Source organism: Patiria miniata, unplaced genomic scaffold, assembly GCF_015706575.1.
Source record: "Patiria miniata isolate m_02_andy unplaced genomic scaffold, ASM1570657v1 HiC_scaffold_27, whole genome shotgun sequence".
In the NCBI taxonomy this organism is placed as follows: domain Eukaryota; kingdom Metazoa; phylum Echinodermata; class Asteroidea; order Valvatida; family Asterinidae; genus Patiria; species Patiria miniata.
The window spans coordinates 4,975,542-5,001,867 of NW_024037066.1; the positions used below are offsets into that span (position 1 = coordinate 4,975,542).

The 26,326-nt window shown below is 40.9% G+C and overlaps 1 protein-coding gene across 1 annotated transcript; it reads left to right on the forward strand.

The window, feature by feature from the left end:
* The first annotated feature begins 199 nt into the window (after positions 1-199).
* Positions 200-24,796, forward strand: LOC119734197 (DNA (cytosine-5)-methyltransferase PliMCI-like). Its single transcript, XM_038207550.1, has 33 exons — positions 200-387; positions 1,681-1,729; positions 2,229-2,290; positions 2,574-2,619; positions 3,092-3,516; positions 3,724-3,948; positions 4,263-4,326; positions 5,156-5,239; positions 5,993-6,102; positions 6,407-6,525; positions 7,063-7,155; positions 7,398-7,549; positions 8,136-8,213; positions 8,691-8,794; positions 9,180-9,351; positions 10,467-10,691; positions 11,764-11,972; positions 12,562-12,667; positions 13,177-13,401; positions 13,661-13,725; positions 14,138-14,261; positions 15,086-15,317; positions 15,859-15,977; positions 16,345-16,416; positions 17,483-17,606; positions 18,285-18,436; positions 19,556-19,687; positions 20,204-20,350; positions 20,784-21,101; positions 21,588-21,754; positions 21,936-22,176; positions 22,716-22,832; positions 23,289-24,796. Exons 1-33 carry the CDS (start codon positions 335-337, stop codon positions 23,457-23,459), a joined length of 4,782 nt encoding a protein of 1,593 aa, XP_038063478.1. The 5' UTR covers positions 200-334; the 3' UTR covers positions 23,460-24,796.
* Positions 24,797-26,326: the final 1,530 nt, after the last annotated feature.

Below are 26,326 nucleotides of genomic sequence, written 5' to 3' on the forward strand. Positions count from 1 at the left end.
AGTGATTTTATGTTTAATTATTATCTAAAAGTAAACTATTTTATCCGAATTTGTACCTTTTTATATAAATTTGAGGTAAAAGATGCATTTTGTGACAGGAATATTCTCAATGTAACACCTATCTGAAAATGGAAGCATCCAATATTTCCCGGGAGTCCGACGTGCTTGGCGCGAAAGTCTGTGCAGTGCACATGTATATGTCAGTACATTCATAACTCCAGCTCTCTGCGCACGAAAGACCGACGAAGACGGAGCAAAAACAAATTCGTTATTCTTGTTTTTCTAAAAGTTTGTTCTGTTTTGAAGGTCAGTTGTGTTGGATATTTGAAGCAGAATGCCCTCAAGAATGGACACACAGGTTGTCATTCCTCAGGACGTTGGAGGAAGGTGAATTAATCCGATTTTATTTTAGTGTAAACGACACTGTCGACAGTGTTTGTCTTTGTCATGTTGTGCGGAGAGTGGCCTAGCATATTGTGCATTGCCATTGGGCATTACTACCATGGAGGAATAAGTAAATGGGATTTGTAACCACAAAGTATAGTTGGGGATGTAGAGGGGGCCGGGGTGTGTTTGGAGAATATAGTTAAAGGATATATATACTAAGGCCATGACATGAGAATGAAAGCTTTAGATTTGCGTCCGAAAATTTTCCAGATTTACAGAAGGCTTTTTTCATTTTCATTAAGGCAGTGTATATTTTGCCGGAGACGGCAAACCTTTAGTAAACGTTAGTTTGCCGGATATGCACTGAACATGCACAGTTACTGTTTTTTTTGTACTTAAACATTTTCCGGTGACAAGTTTTAGTCTGGCTCCATGCCAAAATTATCGTTGTTAGGCCTACCTCGTATTCACAAGATGGGATTCAGACCATTTTATAATTTCGGACTTTATTTCCCTTTTAAAAAAAATCCTCCAGAGCCACAAATCTGAAAAAGAAAATGTAATACTCTGCAAAAAAATGTTTGAAACATGTTAAAATAATAAAAGAAGAATATTCTTATTTATTTGGGGATGAGCAAAAAAAACCTTAAAAATGTGGTGCGGTCGAAATCGAACGCGAGTCATCCCGCTTACTAGAGCCTTTGCTTAACCATTACACCAAACGTGCTACACAAGTTTTGGTGGGAATTTAATACATCTTATAATTCAGCCCTATTTTAAAGAGTACAGCGCCCTCTGTTGATATGGATTGCCGCCGGTAAACCTTTAGTAATCGTTAGTTTGCCGTCATTACCTCCGGCAAAATATCCACTACCTTTCATTAATGCCTAGGCCTATTCATTATTTTAGTGAAAAATCAATCTCTTGACCATCTTTCTAAATCGTGGCAGTGGTGGATGTCACCGCGCACTGATTTTTCTAGATCATGACAGCGGGTCCGACATGACAACGGCATGCCATGGTCATGCCATGGATAGCTGATGACTATCGTATCCCATTCAATCGATGAAAAATCTGACACACATCATGTCACCTCACCCATCCATTTCATCATAAACAAAAATAAACATGATAAACATGCAACGTACAAAATGTTTCGTAATGTGATCCATCCAGCAGTTTCATGCACAATAAATGTTTTTGGTTGCATGCTAGCAGAGCTCTTTTTACCATGGAGATGGAAATAATTGATAAGTGCGTAATTAAATGGATTGCATATTTGTTGACTTTCAGACTTGAAGATTTAGAGCAAGACTACAAGGATGGCGACCTGACGGAGAAGGTGAGGAAGCATAGCCACGTCTTGTTACAGCCCAACTACAGCATTATCCCAACTGTATAGTTGGATCATCCAAACTATAGTGAAGAATTCCCCCAACTGTAGTTGGGACTGTTCAATCTATAGTTGGGGCCAATCCTTAGTTGGGGCCAATCCTTAGTTGGGGTGTAACAGTCGTAGTCAGTACACAGTCTTCTTTATCAGCATTGAGCTGGGTTTTTTTTAAAATTAATTCAACTGAATTTGGATACTTCGCATGGAAAGAATGAAGTATCCAGACGCCACTTCAGCGGATGTGTACAACGTACATGGAGAGTCAAGAAGTTCTTAACAAAACTGAAAATGTTTCTCAGTCCCAGATTAATGTCTTTTTAACAGTTTTGGAATGACTGACCTTTATTGAGATGATATATGAAGAAAAAAGTGGCATCAGGTTGCAACTTCTTTCCCTTTGCATTGTCAATTAATTTTTTTTTAATTCCCATAAATTTCTCTTCAAAAGGGTTACATCAAAAAGAAGTGCAAACTGCTGTTTGAGCATTTGACTGCAGAAACACAGTCAAGGTAAGATATGAGTTCGGAATTATTTGATTTGGAACATTAAATATCAACAAAATTAATCATTGCAAGCCTCTTGAAATATCTCATTTTGTACGAAAAGCTCAACTGCTCAAATTCAGGGGAATCTTGTTTGAGTATGCTCCAAAGATTGTACTTGTGAATGACTACTCAATCTGTATTTAAGTTCCAAGGTTTAATTTAGTGAATTTTGAAGTGGTCCCAAGGAATTTGTGGCCCAAACCTGACTGGTAAAAAAACCTTTTCTGTACATTGCTTGTCTTTTCAGTTTGAAGGAGCTGGACGAAGAGTTCAAAGACGAAAGCCTGACAGAGGTAAGGCCAACACCCCGCTTCCCTCCTCTCTTTGCATGTAAATTTGTGAGCTATTGACTGCTCGGGGATCAGATTGGCGGAGTGATTCTTTCCTCTCCTGCCACTGCTGTGACCCGGGTTCGAATCCCGCCTGGGCCAATATGTGGATTGGGTTTTCAGTCTCTGCCTGATTCCGTGGGTTTTCCCCAGAAAATTCTGGCGTTTCCTCCCACCACTAAAACTGTAAATTCCTTCCACATCTCCCAATTGACCGCACTGGAAAAAAGTCAAAAAGAGTTCCATGGGCTACCTGGCCAATTGCCGAATAATCACAAACAAACCACCCTCACAAATGTTCTCTTCCGACAATACTTGGTTTTTGCATAATTTTTAAGAATTCAGTACTGCATGGACTATTCATCATTCTGTTCACAGACTTGATGCTTGAATTTGAATAACATCAATGTAAAAAAATGTATTTGTGTCTCTGCAGAAAGGATACTTGTCCAAAGTTAGCGCTCTTCTCACTAGCGCTCTCAAGGAGAAGCCCAGCCCAGCTGTGAATGGCAATGTGACGTCCCCTCCTGCCAAGAACGGTCACGTGACAAACGGCAACGGCCACGTACAGAATGGCAACGGAAGCCACCAATCAGATGCCAGCAGGGAGGACACAACCAGCCAATCAGAGGACGATATGGATACGGACGCCCCTGCCGCAGACAAAAAGGTCAAGCGGGGAAAGAAGGCCCAGAACGGGAAGAGGAAAGTCCTTGGTGATGATGGCAAGTCGTCCTCCACCGAGAGTTCCCTGGAAGACGAAAAATCACCCCCTCTGTCGAACTCGGTCAACGGGAAGCGGAAGAGGTCACCAAAGGTCGACCCTAAGCAGAAGAGCCTCCTGAGCATGTTTACAAAATTGTAAGTGTTCTGAAGAAGCATCGCCTTAACTGTCATCTTTAACCTCAGATTCTTCAAATCTGTTGAGGTTTTTGGGGGAATTTATAAGATTGCAGGAGGCACAGCTTGGTTACTGTAAACCCTCCTTGTCCCCAGCACCTCGCATCCACTTCACATTGCAATAACAAATATGGTGTTAATATGCAATCCCCCTTTTGTCATTCCCAGACCCTCCAAGCGCAAGAGTGAAGAAATGTCATCTAGCAGCGCCGACTCCGAGATGCCAGCAAGCAGCAGCAGCAGCAGGGAGAGTTCGGAGGTCAAACAAGAGGTCAAAGTTCAAGAGGAGAAGAGGATAAAGACGGAGGAGGACGAGTCGCTCACAGACGAGACGAATGACGCTGACATCCAACAAGACGTCAATGGTGACGTGAAAGAGGAGTGTAATGATGGGTATGTAGAAAGCTTTGGAACATGTTTATTTTTCTCAAAAGGGTTATTCACTATTACCGCACCTGTGTTGTGTCCACAACTTGTAATAGCGCCCTCACTTTTTATTGTCAGAAGGACACCATGTTTTAAATGGTATTGAGGCCTGGTCAGTCCGATGTGCAAGTATTTCACAGTTAAATTTTGCGACCAAATTTAATGTTCAGTTCAATTAATGAGGAACACAGTTATGCTGGAGCCCAGTTCTTTGCTTTACAATTTAGTGCATTATGCTTCTTCCGTTCCAATCACATTTCGCTACCTGTATTTCTTTGCAGACCACAACTGCGCAAGAGGTCCGAGTCCACGACCCCGGCGAACATTCCAAAATCGCCAACAAAGGTAACACACATTTTCTTTTATCATTTACGCCTTGACGATTTTTTTTCCACGCTAAATTCACTTGTGAGAAAATTCTCTTCTGCATGATATGTGACAGACAGTGGACAGAATTCGCGACCACTTTCGAATGCCCCAGTGGGTGGGATGGGCGCATTGCACAGACTTGCAAGGCACAAGGCGGAAAGTTCACACAATGTGGGTTATTATTAGTGTGTAAAAACCCATAGCGTCTTTGCATGAGCATCATGCGCCATTGCCCCCCCCCCCCCCCCCCCCCCCCCCCCCCCCCCCCCCCCGTGGTCTCCCCCAACTCTCTCCTTGTGACCGTTGAGGGGGTACTTGTGCACGGACTCTATAGTGGAATCCGGTGACCAGAATTAGAAGCCGTTACTGCGGTGGTGTCCCGCTCGCGCGCATGCTGCATGAGTTCTTAAGACGAGTCGTGCGCGCATTTTGGTATTCCTGTTGGTTGAAGGAGTCCGGAGTGCGTGTGTACTACCTGAGCGCGACTCCGGTAGTCAGCGCAGAAAATGGCTACCACTGGATTTAGAGTACCGAAGTGTGACGTCATTCAGAACCGGGAAGTATAGTGCAAACAAATGGAGTACGCGCTTGTTGGTTAACGGGCTGAATCACGCGCTGATGTCTTCAACACACATAATTGTGCGCGTGATGTATTCACTTCGATACTCTATAGTGGACACTTCTAACAGCCTTGAAAAATAATGCGCACCCTACGACAATTTAAGAAAAGCTACCAAAACAATTTTCATTGACTTAGAAAAAATTCTCGTTGTCTCATTTGACTCGACATTTTGCCCATTCTTAGCAAGCGCCGCCACGCTGTAAAGATTGCCGTCAGCTATTGGACGATCCTGATCTGAAGATTTTTCCTGGCGACCCAGAAGATGCTGTAAGTCTCAATATTTGTTCAGTTTCTGCAGTGCTCTTTTAGAATTTCTTCTAACAGTTGACTCAATCTTATTTCTTAATTTGTTATATAGTTTTTTATGAAAAATGAGTCAAAGTACTGCAAACTGTTCACTGATTGGACTGATCTTTGATTTTGCCTTTGAGAAAGAAAAAGTCTTCTTTTTTACTAAATTTTTAAATATGACATCTGTTTGGCATTGTGATGGTTGAATGGAATGCCACTTGTGTGATCTGTAGAAATGTTAAGTTTTGTTGAATTTTTGGCTGTTTTGGCAACAAGCCGAAACAGCCTTTGTTTTTGTTAAAGTTAAAATTGATATAATAATCCAGGGTCTTCATTTTTGATATTATGTGCAAAATCATGTGACCCTTCCTTCCGGTTGAAACCGGAAGTGCCTTGTAATTTAAAATTGGTGAAAGGTGTGAACTTGCTTTCAACGATGTATGCTCCGGCTAAGTTGTTATTTCCAAATAAATTATAGTTATAGATGAAAATTGATGTGACGTCATCATGACGTGATGTGAAATGTGACATCATAATTCAAAGCCCTATGAGAATGAAATCACATATTATATGACACCATTTATTATAAACAGAATAACACATCCTTCCTGGATGGAACTAGTTGAAACTTTACATGTCACATGTCACAAAAAGTTACCGAAACAGCCCTGTGTTTGTCCACAAACATGAAATCTAGTTTATTTTCTTTTTTGTGATTTTTTGTTTTAGCGTGAAGAGTTTGTGACTCTCACGGACCCTAGCCTGTCACTGCTCAGCGGTGATGAGGAGGAGACCATGGGCTACGACGAAAGGCTACAGTTCAAAATCACCAACTTCTGGTAAGTTATTTATGATTTTGTGTTCTGAGTGTCAAATGACTTGAAGTTCAAATTACCTGTAGTTATGGTTGCAGACTTTTATTTGTATTTGTATGATAACACAATTGTTTCTTTGTAATAAATTTAATCTAGAATATTAAAAACTGGCTGTATTTTGTAGATATGAAAGGCAAGATATGATTCCTAGATAATTAATTTTCTGAGATCTCTGATAACTGAAAATTTTATTTCCGTTTTCAATGTTTTTTCCAGTCTTTTCATAGCTGTCTAAAATACTCGAATTTCTGTCTGTACTCTTTTTTAGTGTTTATGACAAGAACACTCATTTGTGCGCCTTTGACTCCGGGCTGATTGAGAAAAACAAAGAGCTTTTCTTCAGCGGTTACGTCAAGCCAATCTATGATGACAACTCCAGCATCGAGGGTAAATAAACAAGAAGTTTAATGTTTGAGACTCCTGATCGTCATGCCAATAATAATTTCCACAGAAAATCTCTTGGCTCAATTCTAGCAGGTCAGGGAACAGTCTTAAAACAGTAGTATTCTACTGTTGATAAAGCCAATTTGCATCCTTGGAATAATTTTCCCTGAATCAAATGATTTCCTCAATTTTTCACTTTCTCTTTTGCCATTGACAGGGATGTAGTCGAGTGCATCACAAGTCCCTGCAAGTCCGTCACAAGTCCTCCAGTCCCAATTCAACTCACAAATTATTCAACTGAGCTTTGACAAAGGCATTCCTTTGTCATTGTTCATCCACTGTTACTTGTGTAGTAGTTGCCAGAAGATTGAGATTTTCCCAATTTTCTGACCGCATGTTTGACTCGTGAATGAAATAGTAACTTAGCCCTTTCCCCGACCAAAATTAATAATAATGGTCACTAGAATATCAAGAAATCCGAATATAAGTGTTACCTATATAACTTTTGTGTTGATATTCTTAAACTTCTTTTCTCACCAGGTGGTATTCCTACCAAGGCCATGGGACCCATCAATGAGTGGTGGACGGCCGGATTTGATGGAGGAGAAAAAGCTCTGATTGGGTTTGGAACAGGTCAGTTTAAGTACTCGGCTTACTTTCCAAATTTTTTATTAACTGATATCACCCCTGGATAATTGAGACGAATTATTTATGAGATTTTGTGATCGTAACTTCTCCAAAATTTCATTCATTATCCTTCAGATACGTATACTGTGAAAGCTAACTCTTCACAGCTTTGCAATCATGCCAAATGCTTAGTTTTGAGGTATATTTCACATGGTTTCTGTGTTTTGGTGATTTCCCATTTATCGCAGCCTTTGCCGAGTATATCTTGATGGTGCCCTCGGAGGCCTACACACCATTCTGGAAGGCCATGCAGGAGAAGATCTACATGAGCAAGATTCTGATTGAATTCATACAGAATAACCCTGAGGCGGAATACGAGGACCTCATCAACCAGATCGAGGTAAAACAAATGTATATTGCAGAAGGAAAAATAAGACTTCGATATTTGGTCTTTGCCATTCGCTGACTTTGTGGAGTGGCTTGGTCCAGTGGCTATGGGCTCCATGCGCCAACGAAAGAGGGCGCCCTTTTACCTAGCAACGACGTCCCATGGGCGGGACATTTAGCTGGTTGACGCGCACCGTTCCTTGTGTGTGGCGCACGTTCACCAGGGGATTTGTACTATGTACACGCAGCGGCCGCGCATCACGGCAACTTGCAGCCAGGCAAGTTTCAAACCCTGAGGGAAGGGGGGGGGGACATGGTGTCTGTGTTCTTGGGCACGACACTTTACCACAATTGCCTCTCGCCACCAAGGAATATAAGTGGGTACCTGTGAAGGTAGACACCAGTTAACGCTGATCTGGAGGTGCTGCAGAAAACTGGTCTCTTAGCCTGATGAACAGGGGTAATAATTGTGAAGTGCTTTGAGACTTCGGTTGTAAGTCTCATATAAAGCCTCATATAAACACTAAATTTATCCCATACAATTATCTCATAATAGCTGTGTAAACTATGCTTTTTTCTTATTATTATTTCGTACTCAGACCACTGTGCCACCAGAAAACTGCAGCAGTTTCACTGAAGATTCGCTGCTACGCCACGCTCAGTTTGTCGTAGAACAGGTTTGTGGCGCTTACTTGAATATTTATGCATAGCAAAAAAAAGGGAAAAGTAACAAGAAAAGTGATGAAGTTGAAAATAATCTTGATAGTTGAAGAGTACTAAAAAAAACCAAGAGGAGTTGTCATGAAACTCTATTGAAGTGATAAATGTGGCTTAAGTCATGTAAAACATTTGATGGTCCAAGATGGGCCCGCCTATCGTCCTCTTTGTCAGGCGTGAGATTTTCAGACTTTTGTCTGAAATCAGACGTTTTGAATCTGAGAGAAAGACATCAGTATAGACAGAAATGTATCTTACAGACCTTTCCCCTGATTTTCGATTACTCTGTATCGATAATGAATGGGCTAAATTAAGCCCATTGTATACGCCACATGCATAAACAGACTTCCAGTGAAAACGGCCGTTCTGGATCGATGGAATGGGAGTTTTATGCACTCGTGGACCAGCTTTGCTAGACGTGCCTAGTCTTGTTTCAGGTTGAGAGTTACGATGAAGGAGCGGACGAGGAGGAAACGTTACTCATCACCACACCCTGCATGAGGGATCTCATCAAGCTGGCTGGCGTCACCCTGGGAAAGAGGTCAGATAACGTCCCCTCCTGAAAAACCCTCCCTCTTTGGCTGGCAAATCCAGCTACACCATCCCAGCAGTCAAAATCAATCAAGTGACTGTTTTTAACAGTTAAGAATTCCCTTGTCAATTTGATATAGCCATGCTTTGACTGGAGGTGATTGATATGCCAGCTGTACCTACTAGTGACCTCTTTTGTCTGTTGATAGTTTTGATAAGATTGATAGTGTTTACACGAATGTGATCTTGCTGTTTTACTAGCCTATATACAAATGCATGGCAGGGGAAGTGTAATTTTCCCCTCATTCCGTGAAAGAAACAAAATCATTGCAACCTTATGCTCTATCCCCCCAAAAAGGAAGGGCTAATTTCCCAAATATTCATTACACCTCCAGACGAGCAGTACGTAAAGCGGCCCGCAAGGCGCCCAAGGCCGAGAAGAAGCAGATGCGCTCCATGGCCACCGTCACCCCGCTGGTCCGCAACATCTTTGATATCTTCTTCAGGGGACAGATCCAGAAGGAGCAAGGGAACATCATCCGCAAGAGACGATGCGGCATATGCGAGGTAATATGTGACCTGTTCTGTCAAAAGCAGACGCTTCTGGGCAGAGGTTGAAATTGAGATAGGGCAAAAAAACGCTGTGCGGGTGATTTTTTTTCGATTTTCAAATTTTTGCATATTTGTAATCCTGAACTTGTCTAAAATATACTATAACAGTTTGAAACCCTAATTTGAACTCTAAATATAGTATTTTTGTTGATTTGTTAAAGTATATCAGTCAAAGAAATTACTGTTTTGTGAAGTTCGTGGCCATTTGCTCCGTTTTCTACTTTTCGACACAGTGACCTTCAAAATAGCATAACTCTGCCCAGGAATGACCGGTTTCAAAAATTAAACCACCTATTTAAAGGAAAAAGAACATATTTTAACAATATGCAAAAATCTCATTTTTGACCTTATGCCCAGAAATATCTGATTTTGACAGAATAGGTCACATATCATCAGCATGATGACGTGTCCTGAACACTAACTCTCTTTCAAATCTTAAAGAATTTGATCCCACAAAAGTTTGAGTATGAAGAGCGTGTGAAGTGGTAGATTTTTGGAGTATTTGATGGAAAAAATTTGACAAAAATGCATCGGGTGGTAGGGTTAAGGGACCGTCTCATGCCTCGGACCACTTTAAGCATTCCACTGAAAAGTTTGCCAGTTTTAAATTGAAAAAAAAAATGCCATCCTCAATGGTATAAGTCAGGAAACTTTGTGTGTATTCTGCATAGAGGACCTTGGTCAGTGCATAAGCACTCATTAAGGAATAGCCCCATCAAGGAACATGCTGTGGAAACACTGCTTGTTTTGGAGTTTTCCGAAAGGAAACAAGGCCAGAGTATTTGGAAGATTCCAAGTTTTTAAAATGATCCTTCGAGTATCCTCAACATTGGTCACATCACTTTTTTATTTCCAGAAGACTGCTTTTCTTTAGTTAATGTCAAAACCTGCCATGTCCTTTTGACACAGAATTAAGAGATACAAGAAATTTAATTTAAACTTGAACAGGCGGCACATTTAGGTTTACCTCGAGGTTTTAAGAGGTTCTACAAGGTTGCCCTTTGTTTAAATTTGCATTCTTCCCTTGATAGAATTTAAATAATAGGTTTTGTTTACCCCGTCCTAAACAGGTGTGCCAGGCAGCCGACTGCGGCAAGTGCGCAGCCTGTCAAGACATGATCAAGTTTGGCGGCACAGGGAGAACCAAGCAGGCCTGCATGAGCCGGCGGTGCCCCAACATGGCCGTCAAGGAGGCTGAAGACAACGACGACACTGAAAACGAGGAGGAGGAGAATGTCATCGACACGCGACGCCGCGGCCACAAGACGGCACTAGAGACCAAGAGGAAGAAGAGGGTAGGTGACGGGTATAATGTCTGACTAAGACTAAATGAATGATAAATATCGGAGCCGAAATGAATGGACAAGGGAGACACGATTGTGCAGTATGGATACCTCGTGTGGGAGTGTGTAATTTAGTACATGCCATTCAGGTCAAGGGTCATAAGCATATACTGCTCTAGAACACATGCAGTAGAAGGTGGCTATACAAATGCATTGCAATAATGTAAACATTACAAAGGGGAAAGAACTATAGTTCTGGAACTATGATGCAACAAAAGGATGAACTTAGATTCAAAAATGTTAGGAAACTTGAACTGAAATGAAGTTCAAGACCATCGATGTGGCCAAAACGATTATAATAAAGGTTACGTTTTTGGTGACATTGCCATGGTAGGTAGGATGTTTTGGATATTATTTTCATACAGCTGGACAAGTAGTTAATCACCGTCGATATCAGAATTTTCAATAATCTATGTATTGGAAATCCAATATCGAGAATATTCAATATATATCGATTATCCCATGTAAAAGTTAAAGACCATAAAGATAACACTTTGATAAAAAAAAAAAAAAGTCCCAATTTTCCACCGCTTTCTCTGGAGCATACTGCTCAAACTTTGAAAACAAAAATCAGCACTCAGAGTTTGTCCAGAGTTGTATAGTTTTACATTGGGGAAAATCGCGAATATCGAATAATCAAGTACTATCGATATATCGACAGCGCTTACAAGTAGATATGCTTGTGAGAAGGTACTTTGTTGCATGCTTACAGGTATTCCCGAATCTCAGCTTCACCGGTTTCGAGCTTCACCAGTTTGCATCCTTCTCACGCCTCACCGCACCCATCCTTATAACATCACATCATCGTTGGAATCCCTCATTCTCCTGACGACGGGCAGAGCATACTGTTCGAAACGTTGAGTCCCTCCGGTTCTTGTCAGAACCACACATACTCACAAAAGAGATTGATTCACACGGTGCTACCGCAAACTTAGCTTGTCTTAGTATCTTTCCACCATGCAAACCTTCAAATCTCATAGTCCAATATAACATCTTTTTTTTTTATTTTATTTTTTTATTCCAGACTCCCGTGGATTGGCTAGGCGACCCCATCAAGGTGGAGGGTTCTCGGAGCTACTACGCCTCGGCTCTGGTTGGCGACGAGAAGGTCGATGCTGGCGACTTTGTGCTGGTCCACCCCGATGACCCCGAACGACCTCTATTCATCGCCAAGATTGTCTACATGTTCCAAGAAAAAGGGGATGATTTGATGTTCCACGCTCATTGGTTCATGTGAGTAGAAAAATCAGGAGCAGATTTCAAAAAAGCTGGACCCGATTTCATGGCGCTGCTAAGCACACGATTTTCTGCTAACAGAGCCTCCGTCTGTTTCATGGAAACTATAAGCAGTAAGCACAGCGAAAGGCACGCTTACCTCAGAGGAAAGAAGTTGCTTAAATTGGTGACGTAACAATAGAAATATCCAAACAGACATCTGTGCAAACACCATTTTTGTTTAACTGTCTTTTATTAATCATTTTTTTCTGGTAATAAAACTAAGGATTCCTCAAAGCGCCCTAGGCACTGTAGCTCGCAAGCCTGAAGAAACCTGTAGAGAGAAGACAATGAGAAGAAGTTACAGTTTTAGAGGTGGGAGGAAAAGCCCAGAAGAATATCCTGGGGAAAACCCACGGAATCAGACAGGGACTGAAAACCCAATCCACATATTGGCCCGGGCGGGATTCGAACCCGGGTCACAGCGGTGGAAGGCGAGGAAAGTACCGCTACGCCAACCTGACTCCCCATTACGTGAAATGTCACTGTTAAAAATCTAACAAGTGATAGTATATGTCATTTTACGTTTTGGATTTTTAAATTGTAGGTATGGCTCGGAGACAGTACTGGGTGAAACCTCGGATCCTCTGGAGCTTTTCCAGGTTGATGAGTGCCAAGACACCTACCTTGCTTCTGTCAGCTCCAAGTGCAAGGTCAGGCCTTTTCATTTTTTTTCTTTTCTCCGTTGTGAGCAGGAGTTTGTGGCATGGCAAGTGTACTCTTAACCTGATGAACATGCCTAATTGTAAAGATATGTAAAACGAAAAAAATAGAAACCTAGAGTTTAAAAGCGTAGTTTTTCGCAGAAGAGGCATGGATTGCCAATGCAAATATTTACTCCAGTAACCTTTCTGCCTCGATGGGATGTAGGGTTCATCCAAAGTTACTTGAGAGATAATGCTTGTGTCATATGAAAGTTGGACTCCTATGAAAAATCTGCTCAATTTTTCCTTAACTGGACTCGTGAGTTTCCATTGTTCTGTGCACTGTGACGCGCAATACGTTCAGTGAGTCTGTATTTCCTAGTGCAAGTTTCATTCCAACCAGTACCCGTTCTTAATCTCCTGAATTGGAAGGAGGCAAATTGGCGTAAAGTGTGTTGCCCAAGGACACACAATGCAAGAAGTTTTCAAAATATAAATTTCTGTCATTACCTCTGCAGGTGATCTACAAAGAGGTGTCGCCTGACTGGTACTCCTTGGGCGGGATTGAGAACCCAGAGGACGATGCGGTGATCAAGGAGGACGACCATCGCACCTTCTTTTATCAGAAGTGGTACGATCCGGAGCTGGCACGCTTTGAGGACGTCAAGACCGTGCCGCGACCCAAGGGGGCGCCAAAATACCGCTTCTGCGCATCCTGTGTCAAGACGGAGGAAACTCAAAAGGTGGATATACGTCTCCTTTCAGGGAAAAACATTTTGAAAAAGTTCACCCTTCACAAAAATTTCTCTTGGCATGGGTGGAAAATTGTCCTCGTACTTGCAACCCCTATGAATAAGCTTGTGTTTAAATTCTTGGTTTGATTTCCAGTTAGAGATCTTTTGAAGTGACGTGTAACTTCTACGAAACAGTATCCTTCATTGCTTACTACTTTTGCAAAAGTTGTTTTATTTTCTTGCTGAGCTCTGGTATTTTTGTTTTCAGAGAGAAGCCCCACAGGTCGGAGAACAAACCAAGAATCCAGACGGAGATAGCAAAGTATACTACAGGTAAAGTTGTGTGCTCAACAGTCAGTAGCGTTATGGCCTCGGTGCACAAGTACCCCCCTCAATGATTTCAAAAGGGAGAGTAGGGGGAGAACACTAAAAGGGACACTCAAATGCGTTGCTGACAACGATTGACACTGCGCTGGTGTGATTGTGCGTACTTCGTGCAATGTGTACACAAACCAGTACGCGAACGCAGTGTGTTCCTACTGATGTTCTCAAAAGTGGTAAAAAAAAAAGAAGTGCCATCTACTGTTCAACTGGAGTCCATTCTCTAACTTTTTCATTTTCATGTGAAATATCAATGAAACAAAGTAACCAAAGAAAGTGCTAAGAAAAAAGTTATACTTCAGTTTGACAGTTCGACAAAAATTTGAAATACAATCCCTGTGTTCTTTTGTTTACTTCTTTTTAGTTCGTCCTCATTCCAAGGCGTCGACTATCGCATTGGTGACAGCGTTTTCTTGATGCCTGACGCGTTCTCTTTTAACATCAAGGCAAAAAGTGCACCCATCAAGAAGTACACCAAGAAAGAAGTGGTAATTGAATTTGTTGGGGTTTTTCTCTCCTTGTCTTCTTGGTCCTTTGTCCGTGTTTTGACGTTTGAATCCGGCTGATCCTGTGACTTTTACATTTTTTTTTAAAAGCTGCTGCTCAGATTAAAATATTATAAGATGGAATTTTGCGTCGGGGTGATATAAATCTAATTAGGTTTTGCCCTTCACCGACGTTTAAACACTGTATACTCAGTGTGTTACCGCCCGAGTGAAAGATGGAAAAAAAAGGGCAAAACCTTATTTGATTTATATCGACCCAACGCAAAATTCCATCTTATAATAGTTCATGCGGTACCCGCTGCTATGTACATCAGATTCGAACCAGCCAACCGATCCCGTTAGCTCGGTGGTCGAGTGGTAAGACATCTGCACTAGAAAGCAGGAGGTCGTGGGTTCGAGTCCCACCCGAGTGATTTTTTTTTCCATCTTTCAATCAGGAGGTAACACACTGAGTATACAGTGTTTAAACGTCGGTGAAGGGCAAAACCTAATTTAACAGATTAAAATAGTCAGCCTGTCCAAACTTTCACAACTTTCATGGACAGGATCAGTATTGAACTCACAAGTTTCCGGTCACAACAACAGTGACAAGTGTTCAAATAAACAGTGACAAAGACGTGCCTATGTCTTCTTTTATTTTTTTTATTTTTTTGTTTACCTCTGTACTTTGTGACTTGGCTTGTGATTGACTCACTGCGCCTGTTACATGAGAACCTCCTGTAGGACTGCGTGATGACAGCAGTACTCTAAAATGTACAAATTATTGAATTATAACGTAAGTTACATCAATTTCTTGTCACAAACAGGACGAGGAACTTTACCCTGAGTACTACCGCAAGACCACCGATTACATCAAGGGCAACAATCGCGAGTGTCCCGAGCCGTTTCGTATCGGTCGCATCGTTGGCATCTTCACGCGCAAGGGCTCGGAGGACATCAAGCTGCGCGTCCAGAAGTTCTACCGGCCGGAGAACACCCACAAGGGGGCGTCCGCGGGACAACAGTCGGATCTGAACCTCCTGTACTGGAGCAATGAAGGTAGGTGAAGTCGGGACATTCGGCTGGGGATCAGGGGTTTGAATCCCGTCTGAGCATTCAGTTGAAGTGTTTTCTTCTAGCAGCTTTGGGCAAATAATAACCACGTAGGATCATTTGCAATTACCCTGGAAAGTACCTATCAATTTTATTGACAAAACTTGCTCAAAGTGAAGATAGGACTGGTATCAAATACCTTGTGAAATAATTGAAGGTGGTTTTAAATTTGGATACCTGTGGGCACACAATTTTTTTTTACGTGCGTTTGCAACAGAATCCAGTTAAAAGACCCAAAAATGTGCCTTCATTTTCTCTGCTTTCTCAAAGCTGAAATGTTCACATGTTAGTTGGGCACCTTGCATCAGATTCGGAGCAATTCAAACGGAAAAAAAAGGCACAAAAATACAAATGCTTCTACATACCTGTATCGCAGAGGATTCAAGAAGGTTCCTTGAAGAGAATATATAGGAAGACAGGATTAACCAGTGTTTTTTAACAGCCTGAAGTTAATTGTTTCCTGCTTTTTTTTTCTTCTACTCGTCAGAGGCCACAGTTGACCTGACCGGTGTTCAGGGTAAGCCCACCGTCGTTTGTGGCGATGACGTCCCAGGATCCATCCATGACTACTGCAATGGCGGACAGTATCGATTCTACTTCCTAGAGGTCAGTTGCCGCTTTTTTTTTTTTTTGCAAAACCAAACTGCCGCTGGTCTTTTTTTTGTAGAGAGATACGTTCAAAAAACCGCATAGTTGTTTATTGCGGGGGAAGTTAATTAAGTTATTTACCAATTTACAAATCCTGGATCATTTAAGCTTTTAAATCACAGGATGTAAGAGTGAATATAGAGCATTGAAGAGGGATTGGTACCCAGACTTCTCAAATGTTGTGCCAGTGCTGCTCTACCAACTGAGCTAGCAAGCCTTCAAGTTGGCAATCTACCAAGTGTTTTAAAACCATGTTATTTGGGTAAGTGGTTGGATGTTGAAATGAATAGGATTCTGAAAATATTTTTGATGACAATCGTTTCAGGCGTACAACAGTGAAACTAAACAGTTTGAAGATCCGCCGTCAGAGGCCCGCAACACAAGCACCAAAGGAAAGGTAGGACAGTGACAATAATTTCCAATTGATCACATTGAAATTGAGAACTTTGTGTGCGTTGGCTAAGATCTCCTTAGTTGTATTTTCCACCATGCAAAAGTCTTACATCACATAACACGGAAGTCACACTAAAGCCATTGTGAAGTATGGAGTCCGTGAACGGACAATAGATGGCGCTTTGTGAACACTTCTGAAAGCCAAGGCCAAGTTCGCGCAAGGACTATAGTTGACAAATGGTTAACCATAGTTCGACAAACACTTGCCCGAACTCTGTCTAGTCGACGGTGGTTGACTACGCTAGTCGACTATTTGGAACCAACCTACTGGGGCTGGTTGCATCGCTGGTAACCAATAGCCGCGCGCATTCATAACGCTAGCAGAGAGCCAGGATCTAGAAGTTTTGCGATGACATTTTGACCAGCGTTTGACTAGAGACGTTCACACGCTGCTATCAGTGCGCAGGCGTAAGGTACGTCACAAATCAACCACTAGTCGACTAATGGTCCTTGCGTGAACTTGGCCCTTGTGGGAGGGACACGCCGCGTGCGTGTGTTGGTTCGTACACATATGGCGCAAAGTACATATGGCTAAATTCTTTCACGAGTGAGCGCAGACCTGTAGCCTCTTCGCGTGAGTGCAGCTGGGGCCAATTTCACGGCGCTGCTAAGCACAAAAATTTGCTTAGCACAAAAAAAATCTGGCTTATAAAAGCAGGTTACCAGCCAAAACTCCATGTGATGTATATTGCTCGGGCGTGATTGGTAGTCAGCCGCTGTTTGCTTAGCATGAAAATCACATGGAGTTTTGGCTTTTATAAGCCAGACTTTTTTTGTGCTAAGCAAATTTTTGTGCTTAGCAGTTCCGTGAAATTGACCCCAGGTGTCGTTGGCAATGCGTTCAAGTGTCCCTCTGAATGGTCTCCCCCAACTCTCCCCTCGTAACCATTCAGAGGGTCCTTGTTCATGGAGACCTTGACCAGTTGCTCTTCCAGACATTTCCAGACATACCAGGGTCTAAGTTGAACTCTTGGTTTAATTGTTTTCATACATAACTGTGTCTGTTTCAGGGTAAAGGCAAAGGCAAGGGAAAAGGCAAGGGCAAGTCTTCAGAGGAATCTGTCAAGGTTGAAGAGGACGAAGAGCTGTTTTTCCAGAAACTGAAGTCGCTGGACGTGTTTGCTGGATGCGGAGGTGATTACACTTCATCAACGACATTGATTCCATTGATGTGGTCAAATGAGAAAATTGAACTGACAGGGAATGAATTCAGTGGAATATTTTATGACATATCCATATTTTGGAGAGGACGCAAGGGTGTATTTTACATGAATGCAATGCTAGTTTGATTTCATGAAACATTGGAGACAAAATTTGAAGGTTTCAACTTTTGCCCATTCTTTTTGGTGAAATTTGCCGTGACATTACAAAATTTGCCTCTGTAGGAGCCCTACACCTGACTATTTGGTGTGTGATTAGATACATACCACATAACAGCTCACAGGAGTTGTATTAGTCTGTCATAAGTCCTGAATCATGCTAACATCATACTTTGTATAACATTGAAGGTGGTTTAGAGAAGGGGTACCCACAGGCACATATTTTTCACTGGCGTTAGCAGTGGATCTAGTTATGAGACCTATACATAACTTTTCTTTGTTTTCTCAAAATGTATACTAGCCTCTGAAATGAAAGTCAACAAGTTTAATTGTTATGCACCTACCTAAAATTTTGAGCAATTTTGTTGCTTCAAGTGAAAAAGAAATGCATAAGGCGCATCCTACGATGTACATTTAATGCAAAAGAACGTTGCTGTCACAGGTTGCAGTGGGTGACCCTTGAGTCAATCTACTAATGAAAATTGCTCTACAGGTTTATCAGAGGGATTCCACCAGGCCGGTCTGTGTGAAAGCAACTGGGCCATTGAGATAGATGAACCGGCCGCCCAGGCCTTCAGGCTGAACAACCCCGGCAGCACGGTGTTCACTGACGACTGTAACCTGCTCCTAAAACTGGCCATGGAAGTAAGAATAGCCAAAAAATGTTTCTAACTTTTACAATGTGTGGAGTGCTGTGGCCTCGTGGTTAAGGGCACTGGATTCGTGGTCTGTGGGTAAAGCTGCGGGTTGTGGGTTCGAGTCCAGCCGGGGTCATGGTGCGTGTGCCCTTGAGCAAGGCACTTTGTCGCTCATTGCTTCTCTCCACCCAGGAGTAAATGGGTACCTGTGAGGGCAGAGATGGTTATTGTGATTGAATAAGCTTGCTTGCGCCTAACAGGCAGCATCGAGCTGTATACTCCCCAGGGAGCTGAGATGGTATTTGGAATGTTTAATTGGCCCAATGATCAGGGGTAATAATAATACTGTAAGCGCTGTGATTTAGTTTACTAATAAGAGAGTTCTTAAATGCCGATTATTATTATTATTATAAGCACAGCAACATTGAAAAGAAGGACTTTTATCTGAAATGCAACACAGTTAAAGAAATATCTGTACACATGGCAGACATCTAGACCGAGAAATACGTTGAAGCTCAGCGCAATTTTCTCCAGACTGTAAGACGGTCCATACAATGGGGCTTGGTGTTTGTTGATATGACGGGGCATGCAAACATGGCTGCTAGAAGCTAAACCCTTTCAATGCCATATAGCCTCGTGTGACAGCGATTCTGCACAATTCGGGCAATTCACAATGCAGTGCGCCACCAAGAGTTTGCCTTGGAGAGTCCATTTTTCTAGTTTACGGTCGACAAAACATGGCCCATTTGAATGAGTGTCAGTAGACAACTTGAACTAATTTGTTATAGATTGGGGCATAGCGTTCTGCCGCCTCACAAAAAAAAAACTCGTTGATAAAAAGAAAACAAAAGAGCAAACAGATACTCGAAGCATAACTTTACGAAACTACTGACTGGAAAAACGACCAATTTCAAATGTCCCACGCTGTGAATTTCTCGACCCTCTCCCACAAAGCACTGGGAAAATGAACTCTTGGTGGCGCACTGCATTGTGAATCGCCCGAATTGCATCAAACGTGTCAAATAAATGGGTTTAGTTTTGTAATCATTAATAAAATATTATATAAAATGGGAAATAATACAAAATCCTTTCTTAATTTGAATTTTTTTGGGTTTTTTTTGTTGAGGGTGAGAAGACCAACGGCCGTGGGCAGAAGTTACCCCAGCGTGGTGAGGTGGAAGTCCTGTGCGGTGGCCCGCCATGTCAGGGATTCAGTGGTATGAACCGCTTCAACTCCAGGGAATACTCCAAATTCAAGGCAAGTGTCCTGTCCAAGCCACGTAGGATCATTTGCAGTTACCTGAAAAAATATCTTAAGGAATGAATGGCAGAAGCCGTGCTTGAAGTGAAGACAGGACTGGTGTCAAATACCCTGTGAAATTATTTCACCTAAAATGGTATCGTATGAAAGAAAAGTAAGTGTCGGCAGGCATTTTTTAAAGTAGCTAGCTGCAGAATTCAGTTGCTCGACCCCAAATATTGTGCTAATGCTGTTTAAGATTTTGAGCAATTTTGCTACTTCAAACGAAAAATGTACAAAAGCAAATGATCCTACATACTCCAAGGTTCAAAAAGTTTCTGCGCAGAGATAGACTTTGGAAGATTCAAGAAGGTTCATTGTAAATCAGGATAAATTACACTATAAAGTACATATAGTTGCTAAAAGGTTTAATAGTACTCTGCAACAAATTTGTTGGATTTTTTCTTTATATTCTTCTGTAAATTTTTTTATGAATTTCTGAGAAATCTAATTTCTATGGTTTTTGCCCGACAGAACTCACTGATTTCTTCCTACCTCAGCTACTGTGATTACTACCGACCCAAGTTCTTTCTCCTGGAGAACGTGCGCAACTTTGTCTCTTACAAGAAGAACATGGTGCTCAAGCTAGCTCTCCGGTGCTTGGTCCGCATGGGATATCAGGTATGGGGTACTTGGTTTAATTTTTTTTTATGAAGAATCAACAAAATATGTGGATTGAAACTTCCAATTGAAATGTCGGGAGTTACGAAACTGTAAAACCTAGAGGCCAGTTCATACTTGGTGCAAACGGGAATTTCTTACGTTACATCAAGTACTCACACTAAAACTTCACAAAGATTTAGCATATTTTAACTCCTGCAAATTTTGCTTCAAAGGTTTTGTGACGTGAAATTTTCTTCGCATTTATGTGAAGCATGAGTATGCCTTGAATGAGCTCTTGTCTTGGATTTTGGCAGGAAGGATGGATCTTTAAGTATATGGATAACTTCAGCTGTTTTGATTAGCTTATGAATATAAAACAAGGTTTAAAATTTAAAAAAAAAGTATACAATGTGAACTAGAGTTTTACAGTCCGGCAACCTTCTTTTGCCAGTGCACCTTTGGAGTGCTACAAGCTGGTCACTACGGCGTCCCCCAGACTCGTCGTCGGGCCATCATCCTCGCCGCTGCCCCGGGCCAGAAGCTGCCTTTCTACCCAGAGCCCAACCACGTCTTTGCTCCCCGGGCATGCCAGCTCAGCGTGCTCGTGGACGAGCGCAAGATCAACAGTAACATCTCTTGGCTTGAGTCGGCACCGTATCGCACCATCACGGTGCGTGCGGCCATGTCGGATCTGCCGGAGATACACAACGGCCACCAGAAACTGGAGATCTCGTACGACGGCGAGCCGCAGTCTGCCTTCCAGAGAAAGGTCGGTTTTCAAGATGGGCAGGTTTTGTTTGTTTTTTACGCATTAGTTCTCTGATGGAGAAGGACTGTACTACCCAACCACTATATAAATGACCACAGTTTTGTTTTTGCAATTTTTTACTATTGTACAGGTTTTGGGTAAGAATATTTCTTACAAATGTCCAAGTTCATGAATTTGGGGGGGGGGGGGTAGTAATGTAGTTTTTGCGCTGTATATCACGGCCTAATGTAATGTACACATCTTTTCTTCTTTTTTTTTGTCTATTAAGACAACTTTTAAATTTTTGTCCTATCTACGTACAAATGACGCAGTGAGTTTTAGTACAGTTAACTTGTTTTTAAGGTACAATGCAACCTCAAAAAAAGGTGAAATGAAATGTGGTATAACATCCCCACCCTTAAAAAATCCAACAATATTTAGTGGTGTTTAGTTCTTGACAGAAGTATGGATCTGATTATTGATATTTTTTGGGTTTTTTTCGGGTAGATCCGCGGCAACCAGTACCAGCCCATCCTGCGTGATCACATCTGTAAGGAGATGAGTCAGTTGGTAGCGACTCGTATGCGACACATTCCTCTAGCCCCGGGATCTGATTGGAGGGATCTGCCTAACATTCAGATCACCCTGCCTGATGGCAACATCTGCCGTAAACTGTAAGTCCTACGCCCAAAAAAATAGTTCTCTTATTAACGTAGACTTCTTTGCGTAAATTGTAGAGGGCACTTTGTAGATTACTCCTGAAGGCAAGAAAGGACACATAACATGTGCGTTATAAATCACAGGCGCAAAATTTCTAGTTGTTTAGAATATTTCCATTTCGGTCAAACTTTACAGGCGCTACACCCATAAGGACAAGAAAAACGGCTACTCCAGCAATGGCTCGCTGAGGGGCGTCTGCTCGTGCGCCGAGGGCGAGAAGTGCGACACGGCCTACCGTCAATTCAACACGCTCATTCCCTGGTGCCTGCCCCACACCGGTAACCGGCACAACCACTGGGCAGGGTTGTACGGCCGACTGGAGTGGGACGGATTCTTCAGTACTACGGTGACCAACCCCGAGCCAATGGGCAAACAGGTACGGTCATTTTGAAAATTGTTGAATGTAAATATTTGAATATTTTCAAATTGAACATTGTATCGTGATCTTCATTTTGCCTGTTAAGACAAGCCTGTGGAAGTTTGGAAATCTGATATGCCCAAAATCTGTTGTGTGCGTAAATTATCCTGGACAAAAAAAGAGGTGTGTTATTGTATCTGTATTTTCCGAAATTCACCGACTTTAAATATCGCCTCTATTGTGTCTGCCATATCTCAATAAGTCTAATGGTTTGTTTAGCCATGACAGGTCACCGACCAAACTGCCATATGTTGTATATGGCTTGTGACTGGTTCCCTGTAGATTTGTTTTTTGGTCAGCAGTATTTTGCTAAACAATACTATCACTGGAATCGGTCGATGCAATCAACGTCTTTGCTATTGTTGAATTTCTTAGTGTAGGTGTGTACTGTAAGACTGAGGTTTATATGCGCCAAGCTATGGTGTTAAATGCTGCTAGATAAATCAATTTTTTTGAAGTTCTTCCATCTTTTTTTTTTTTTTCTTGTCATGTTTTAGGGTCGTGTTCTTCACCCAGAGCAGCACCGTGTGGTCAGTGTCCGTGAGTGCGCTCGTTCCCAGGGCTTCCCTGACACCTACCGCTTCTTTGGAACAATCCTAGAAAAACACCGACAGGTGAGTGGTCTTTGGAAATAGTCAGATTTCTAGAATATTTTACAGGCTAATGCCTGCGATATGCAATTACTGGAATCGGAATCGATTCCAAAAATGTTGGAGTTGCCCAGGCCTACTGAACGGTCCAATTCCAAGGCTCTGCTAACCACAGAATTCCACGCTTACCATCACCATTCTATGCTAACCTTGCTAGCGGAAAAGTTTTGTGCTAAACCCTGTAAGCACAAAATCCTTAGTTATAGGATGTACGCATGCGCATCAGCTGAAATTCCTTGCTAAAGCATGAAATATGCTGAACGTAAGCACAGAATTTTCTGCTACAGTTAGCAGGGATTTTTCGTTGATCGTAAGCGGAGCCACAAAATTGCGCCCTAACCTTTCAGTATTTCTGTTTAGGAATGAGTAATGTTTGGACTGAAATGTTTTGTATAATTTATTGATGTTATTTTCTGTCAGGTCGGCAACGCAGTCCCCCCACCCTTGTCGGCAGCTATAGGCCGTGAGATCAAGAAGTGTGTCGTCGCCAAGGCAAAGGAGGACAGAACCGACCCAAAGAAGCAGGAGCAGCCGGCCCAGACTGTCAAGGAAGAGGAGGTTGTAAAGAAAGAGGAGGTTGAGATGGATTGAGGTCACGTGTGGGTTAAAGGTCAGAGGTTGTTCCAGACTACTGATGAATATTCATGAGTCGGATGTCACTGGTAGTTGGCAGACTAGAAGTCAAAATTATAAAAGGTTGAAAGGTTGAAAAACCACACTGATTACATTAATTTGTAATTCAAGGACCTGGGGCAAAAACAATGTGACATCTGAGAAAATTGAGGTTGGAATGGGTCAAAGTTTGTAGTTGAAAGGTTAAAGGTTACTCTAGGGTCAATGATATCTGTAAATACATTGATAAGTTGAAAATTGGATCTCCTTTCATTAAATAAAATTCCTATACTGCATTTATTTTTATTGGCAGTGTCTTGCGTCACAATGGCTTTTATATACTACCTCAGTTGTTTTAAAAGGCGGTCTTTTACGGAATCACTTTGGAAAAGGTGCTCTGTTTATGATGAAACCTATCCAGGTGGTTTGAATGGAACTATGGGGATTGATTCCAGAGATCAGCTGAAATTGGAGAAATCGGTTGAAATTATAATTGGTTGATCGTGATGGACGTAGCACATTCCATAGCATTATCCACAGCTGTAAATGTCTATGCTTATGTTTTAAATGAAAGAATTCAAGTCAATGTTGATAATTCCCCTCAACACAGCTAGAATTATGGTATTGGATTGGTAATGTCTCTAATGATACAATTGCCCAGAAATATAATGCCAGTGTTTTTGAGGAAATCTATTTTGAAAATGTAAAAGAATTGTATTTTGTTGCTTTGTTGTATGTGATTATTGCCTGCTAGCGACGTGTAAGCTTAGCGACGTTTCTATATGCATATTTCAAATGAGGCACTATTGAAATCTTATATCTTGTATCCGTTCTCTGTCAATGTGTTCATTTTGAGGAAATTTAACATTTTTATTGAGATTCGAGATTAACAAAAAATTCCACTTTATAAATATATCTCTTTTTTCTAAATATTAATTACCATTGTTTTTACATGCATTGATTGTACTGAATTCTAAATTGCACATGAATTGTACATAAGCAACTTTTTCTTAAAAACTGTCCTGTTTTGTGAAATTGTTTTCCGTGGTTCAAATGTTGTCCATAACTTGCGCACTCTTGTTTTCAAAATTGCACTTGCTTGGTCTGTCCATGAAATTTATTCATTATAATTTTTTATTTCAACAATTTAATTGTTATAAATATGACAATATTTGAGAAATGCTTTTAAGATGCAAACTATATATAGAAGGCGTTTTTAGCTGTTTAGTGCATATTTGTGTTCTGTGAATTAAGTAAGATATATTAAAGTTCATTGTTAGCAATTAAAAGAGTAGTTTTTGTATATTTCAATCAAACTTGATTATTGATGTTTTCTTCTGGATTTTTAAAAAAAATTCGGGGGGGGGGATGCTTTTGATGCCCAAATACCTTTACAAAGGCTCATGTTTGCAAAGCATTTTCTTTTTCTTTTCAATGGCAAATCTGTCCAGTCAATCTTTAGGAATTTTTGGCACGGACCCAAAGGCAAGTTTTTAGTAATAATTTCACTTTTCAGAAATTGATTTTAAAAAATGAAAGGAGTTAACCTTACATTTTATATTAAAATTGGAGAGAGAAAAAATGACTTTTTTGTGAATGACCCCAAAAAAGATTTGTTACAAAACAAGCATATTCTGATATGGCAATTTATAAAATAAAAAAAAATCTGAATTCTTGAGAAACACATATATATTTTCGACCTTTCCCCCACAATTTTTGATGCAATATTTGAATCCTCTGTATAGACGTATAGTGCAACTTTCCAATTTAAGTTCAAGATGAAATTCTAGGGACCCTGATGTATCTACCCAGCAAGTTTCAAGTAATTTAATTTTTCTTTCAAAATTGAAAAAAAAAAACAATTGTAAGGGGTTAACCTTACATTTTAAATTAAAATTGGTCCAAAACTTACTTTTCTTCAAATGACCTTAAAATACTTTTGATGCATAATAAGCATGTTTCAATATTTAACCACTATAATTCTTTTGATGATTTGGGCCAGAAAAAGGTATTTGTTTTTAGAAGAAAATGTGTTTTTACTGATTTTTTGCAAATATTCATCACGTTAAATACCGAATGGCACATCTGTCCATTAAAATTTAGGAATGTGTTTCGGCGACCCTAAGGCAATATTTTTTTCATTTTTCAGTCAAGATTAAAACTATGCAAGAGGTTAACCTTGCATTTTTAATCAGAAGTTGTAACAAATGGATTCTTCAAACGCCAAAAAAAATTTAAATATGAGTGTACTTAAATATACATATTTTTTTGATGCTTTGGGTCAAAATAATGTTTGACATAATTGAATGACACATGCATCTAGTGCAGGTTTAAGAATACCTTTAAACAAGAGAACCCTGAGGCATCTTCCCTGCAATTTCAAGCAATTTCTTTTTAAGTCAAATTTTGAAACTTGTATAAGGGGTTAACCTTACATTTTTAATTAAAATATGTCACAATTTCACAAACGACCTAAGTAACATTTCGTTGCAAAATAACCATATTTCATTAATCATACAGCAATAATTTCGACAATTTTGGCCCAAATCCCCGAATTCATGAGAAAATAAAAGTTTGTATGACTGATTTTCCCACCAGTTTGTGAGGCATTATTTCCTCTGATGTACAGCCTTCTAATAAAAGTTCAGGATTTAGTTCTAGGGACCTTCAGGTATCTTTCAAGTAAACTCCTTTCCAGTCGACTGGTTTTTTTTAATTGAAAGATGTTAACCTTACAATTTGAATTTACATTGATCGAACTTGACTTTTCTGCAAACGGCCTAACATTTAGCATATTTCAATATTCAAACTGTTTTTAACGATCTGGTACTAAATATTTTTTTGTT

Coding starts and splice junctions, on each gene's coding strand:
- LOC119734197 (XM_038207550.1), top strand. CDS start 335: ATGCCCTCAAGAATGGACACACAGGTTGTCATTCCTCAGGACGTTGGA. Junction 388..1,680: donor CCTCAGGACGTTGGAGGAAG/GTGAATTAATCC, acceptor GTTGACTTTCAG/ACTTGAAGATTTAGAGCAAG. Junction 5,240..5,992: donor CTGGCGACCCAGAAGATGCT/GTAAGTCTCAAT, acceptor TTTTTGTTTTAG/CGTGAAGAGTTTGTGACTCT.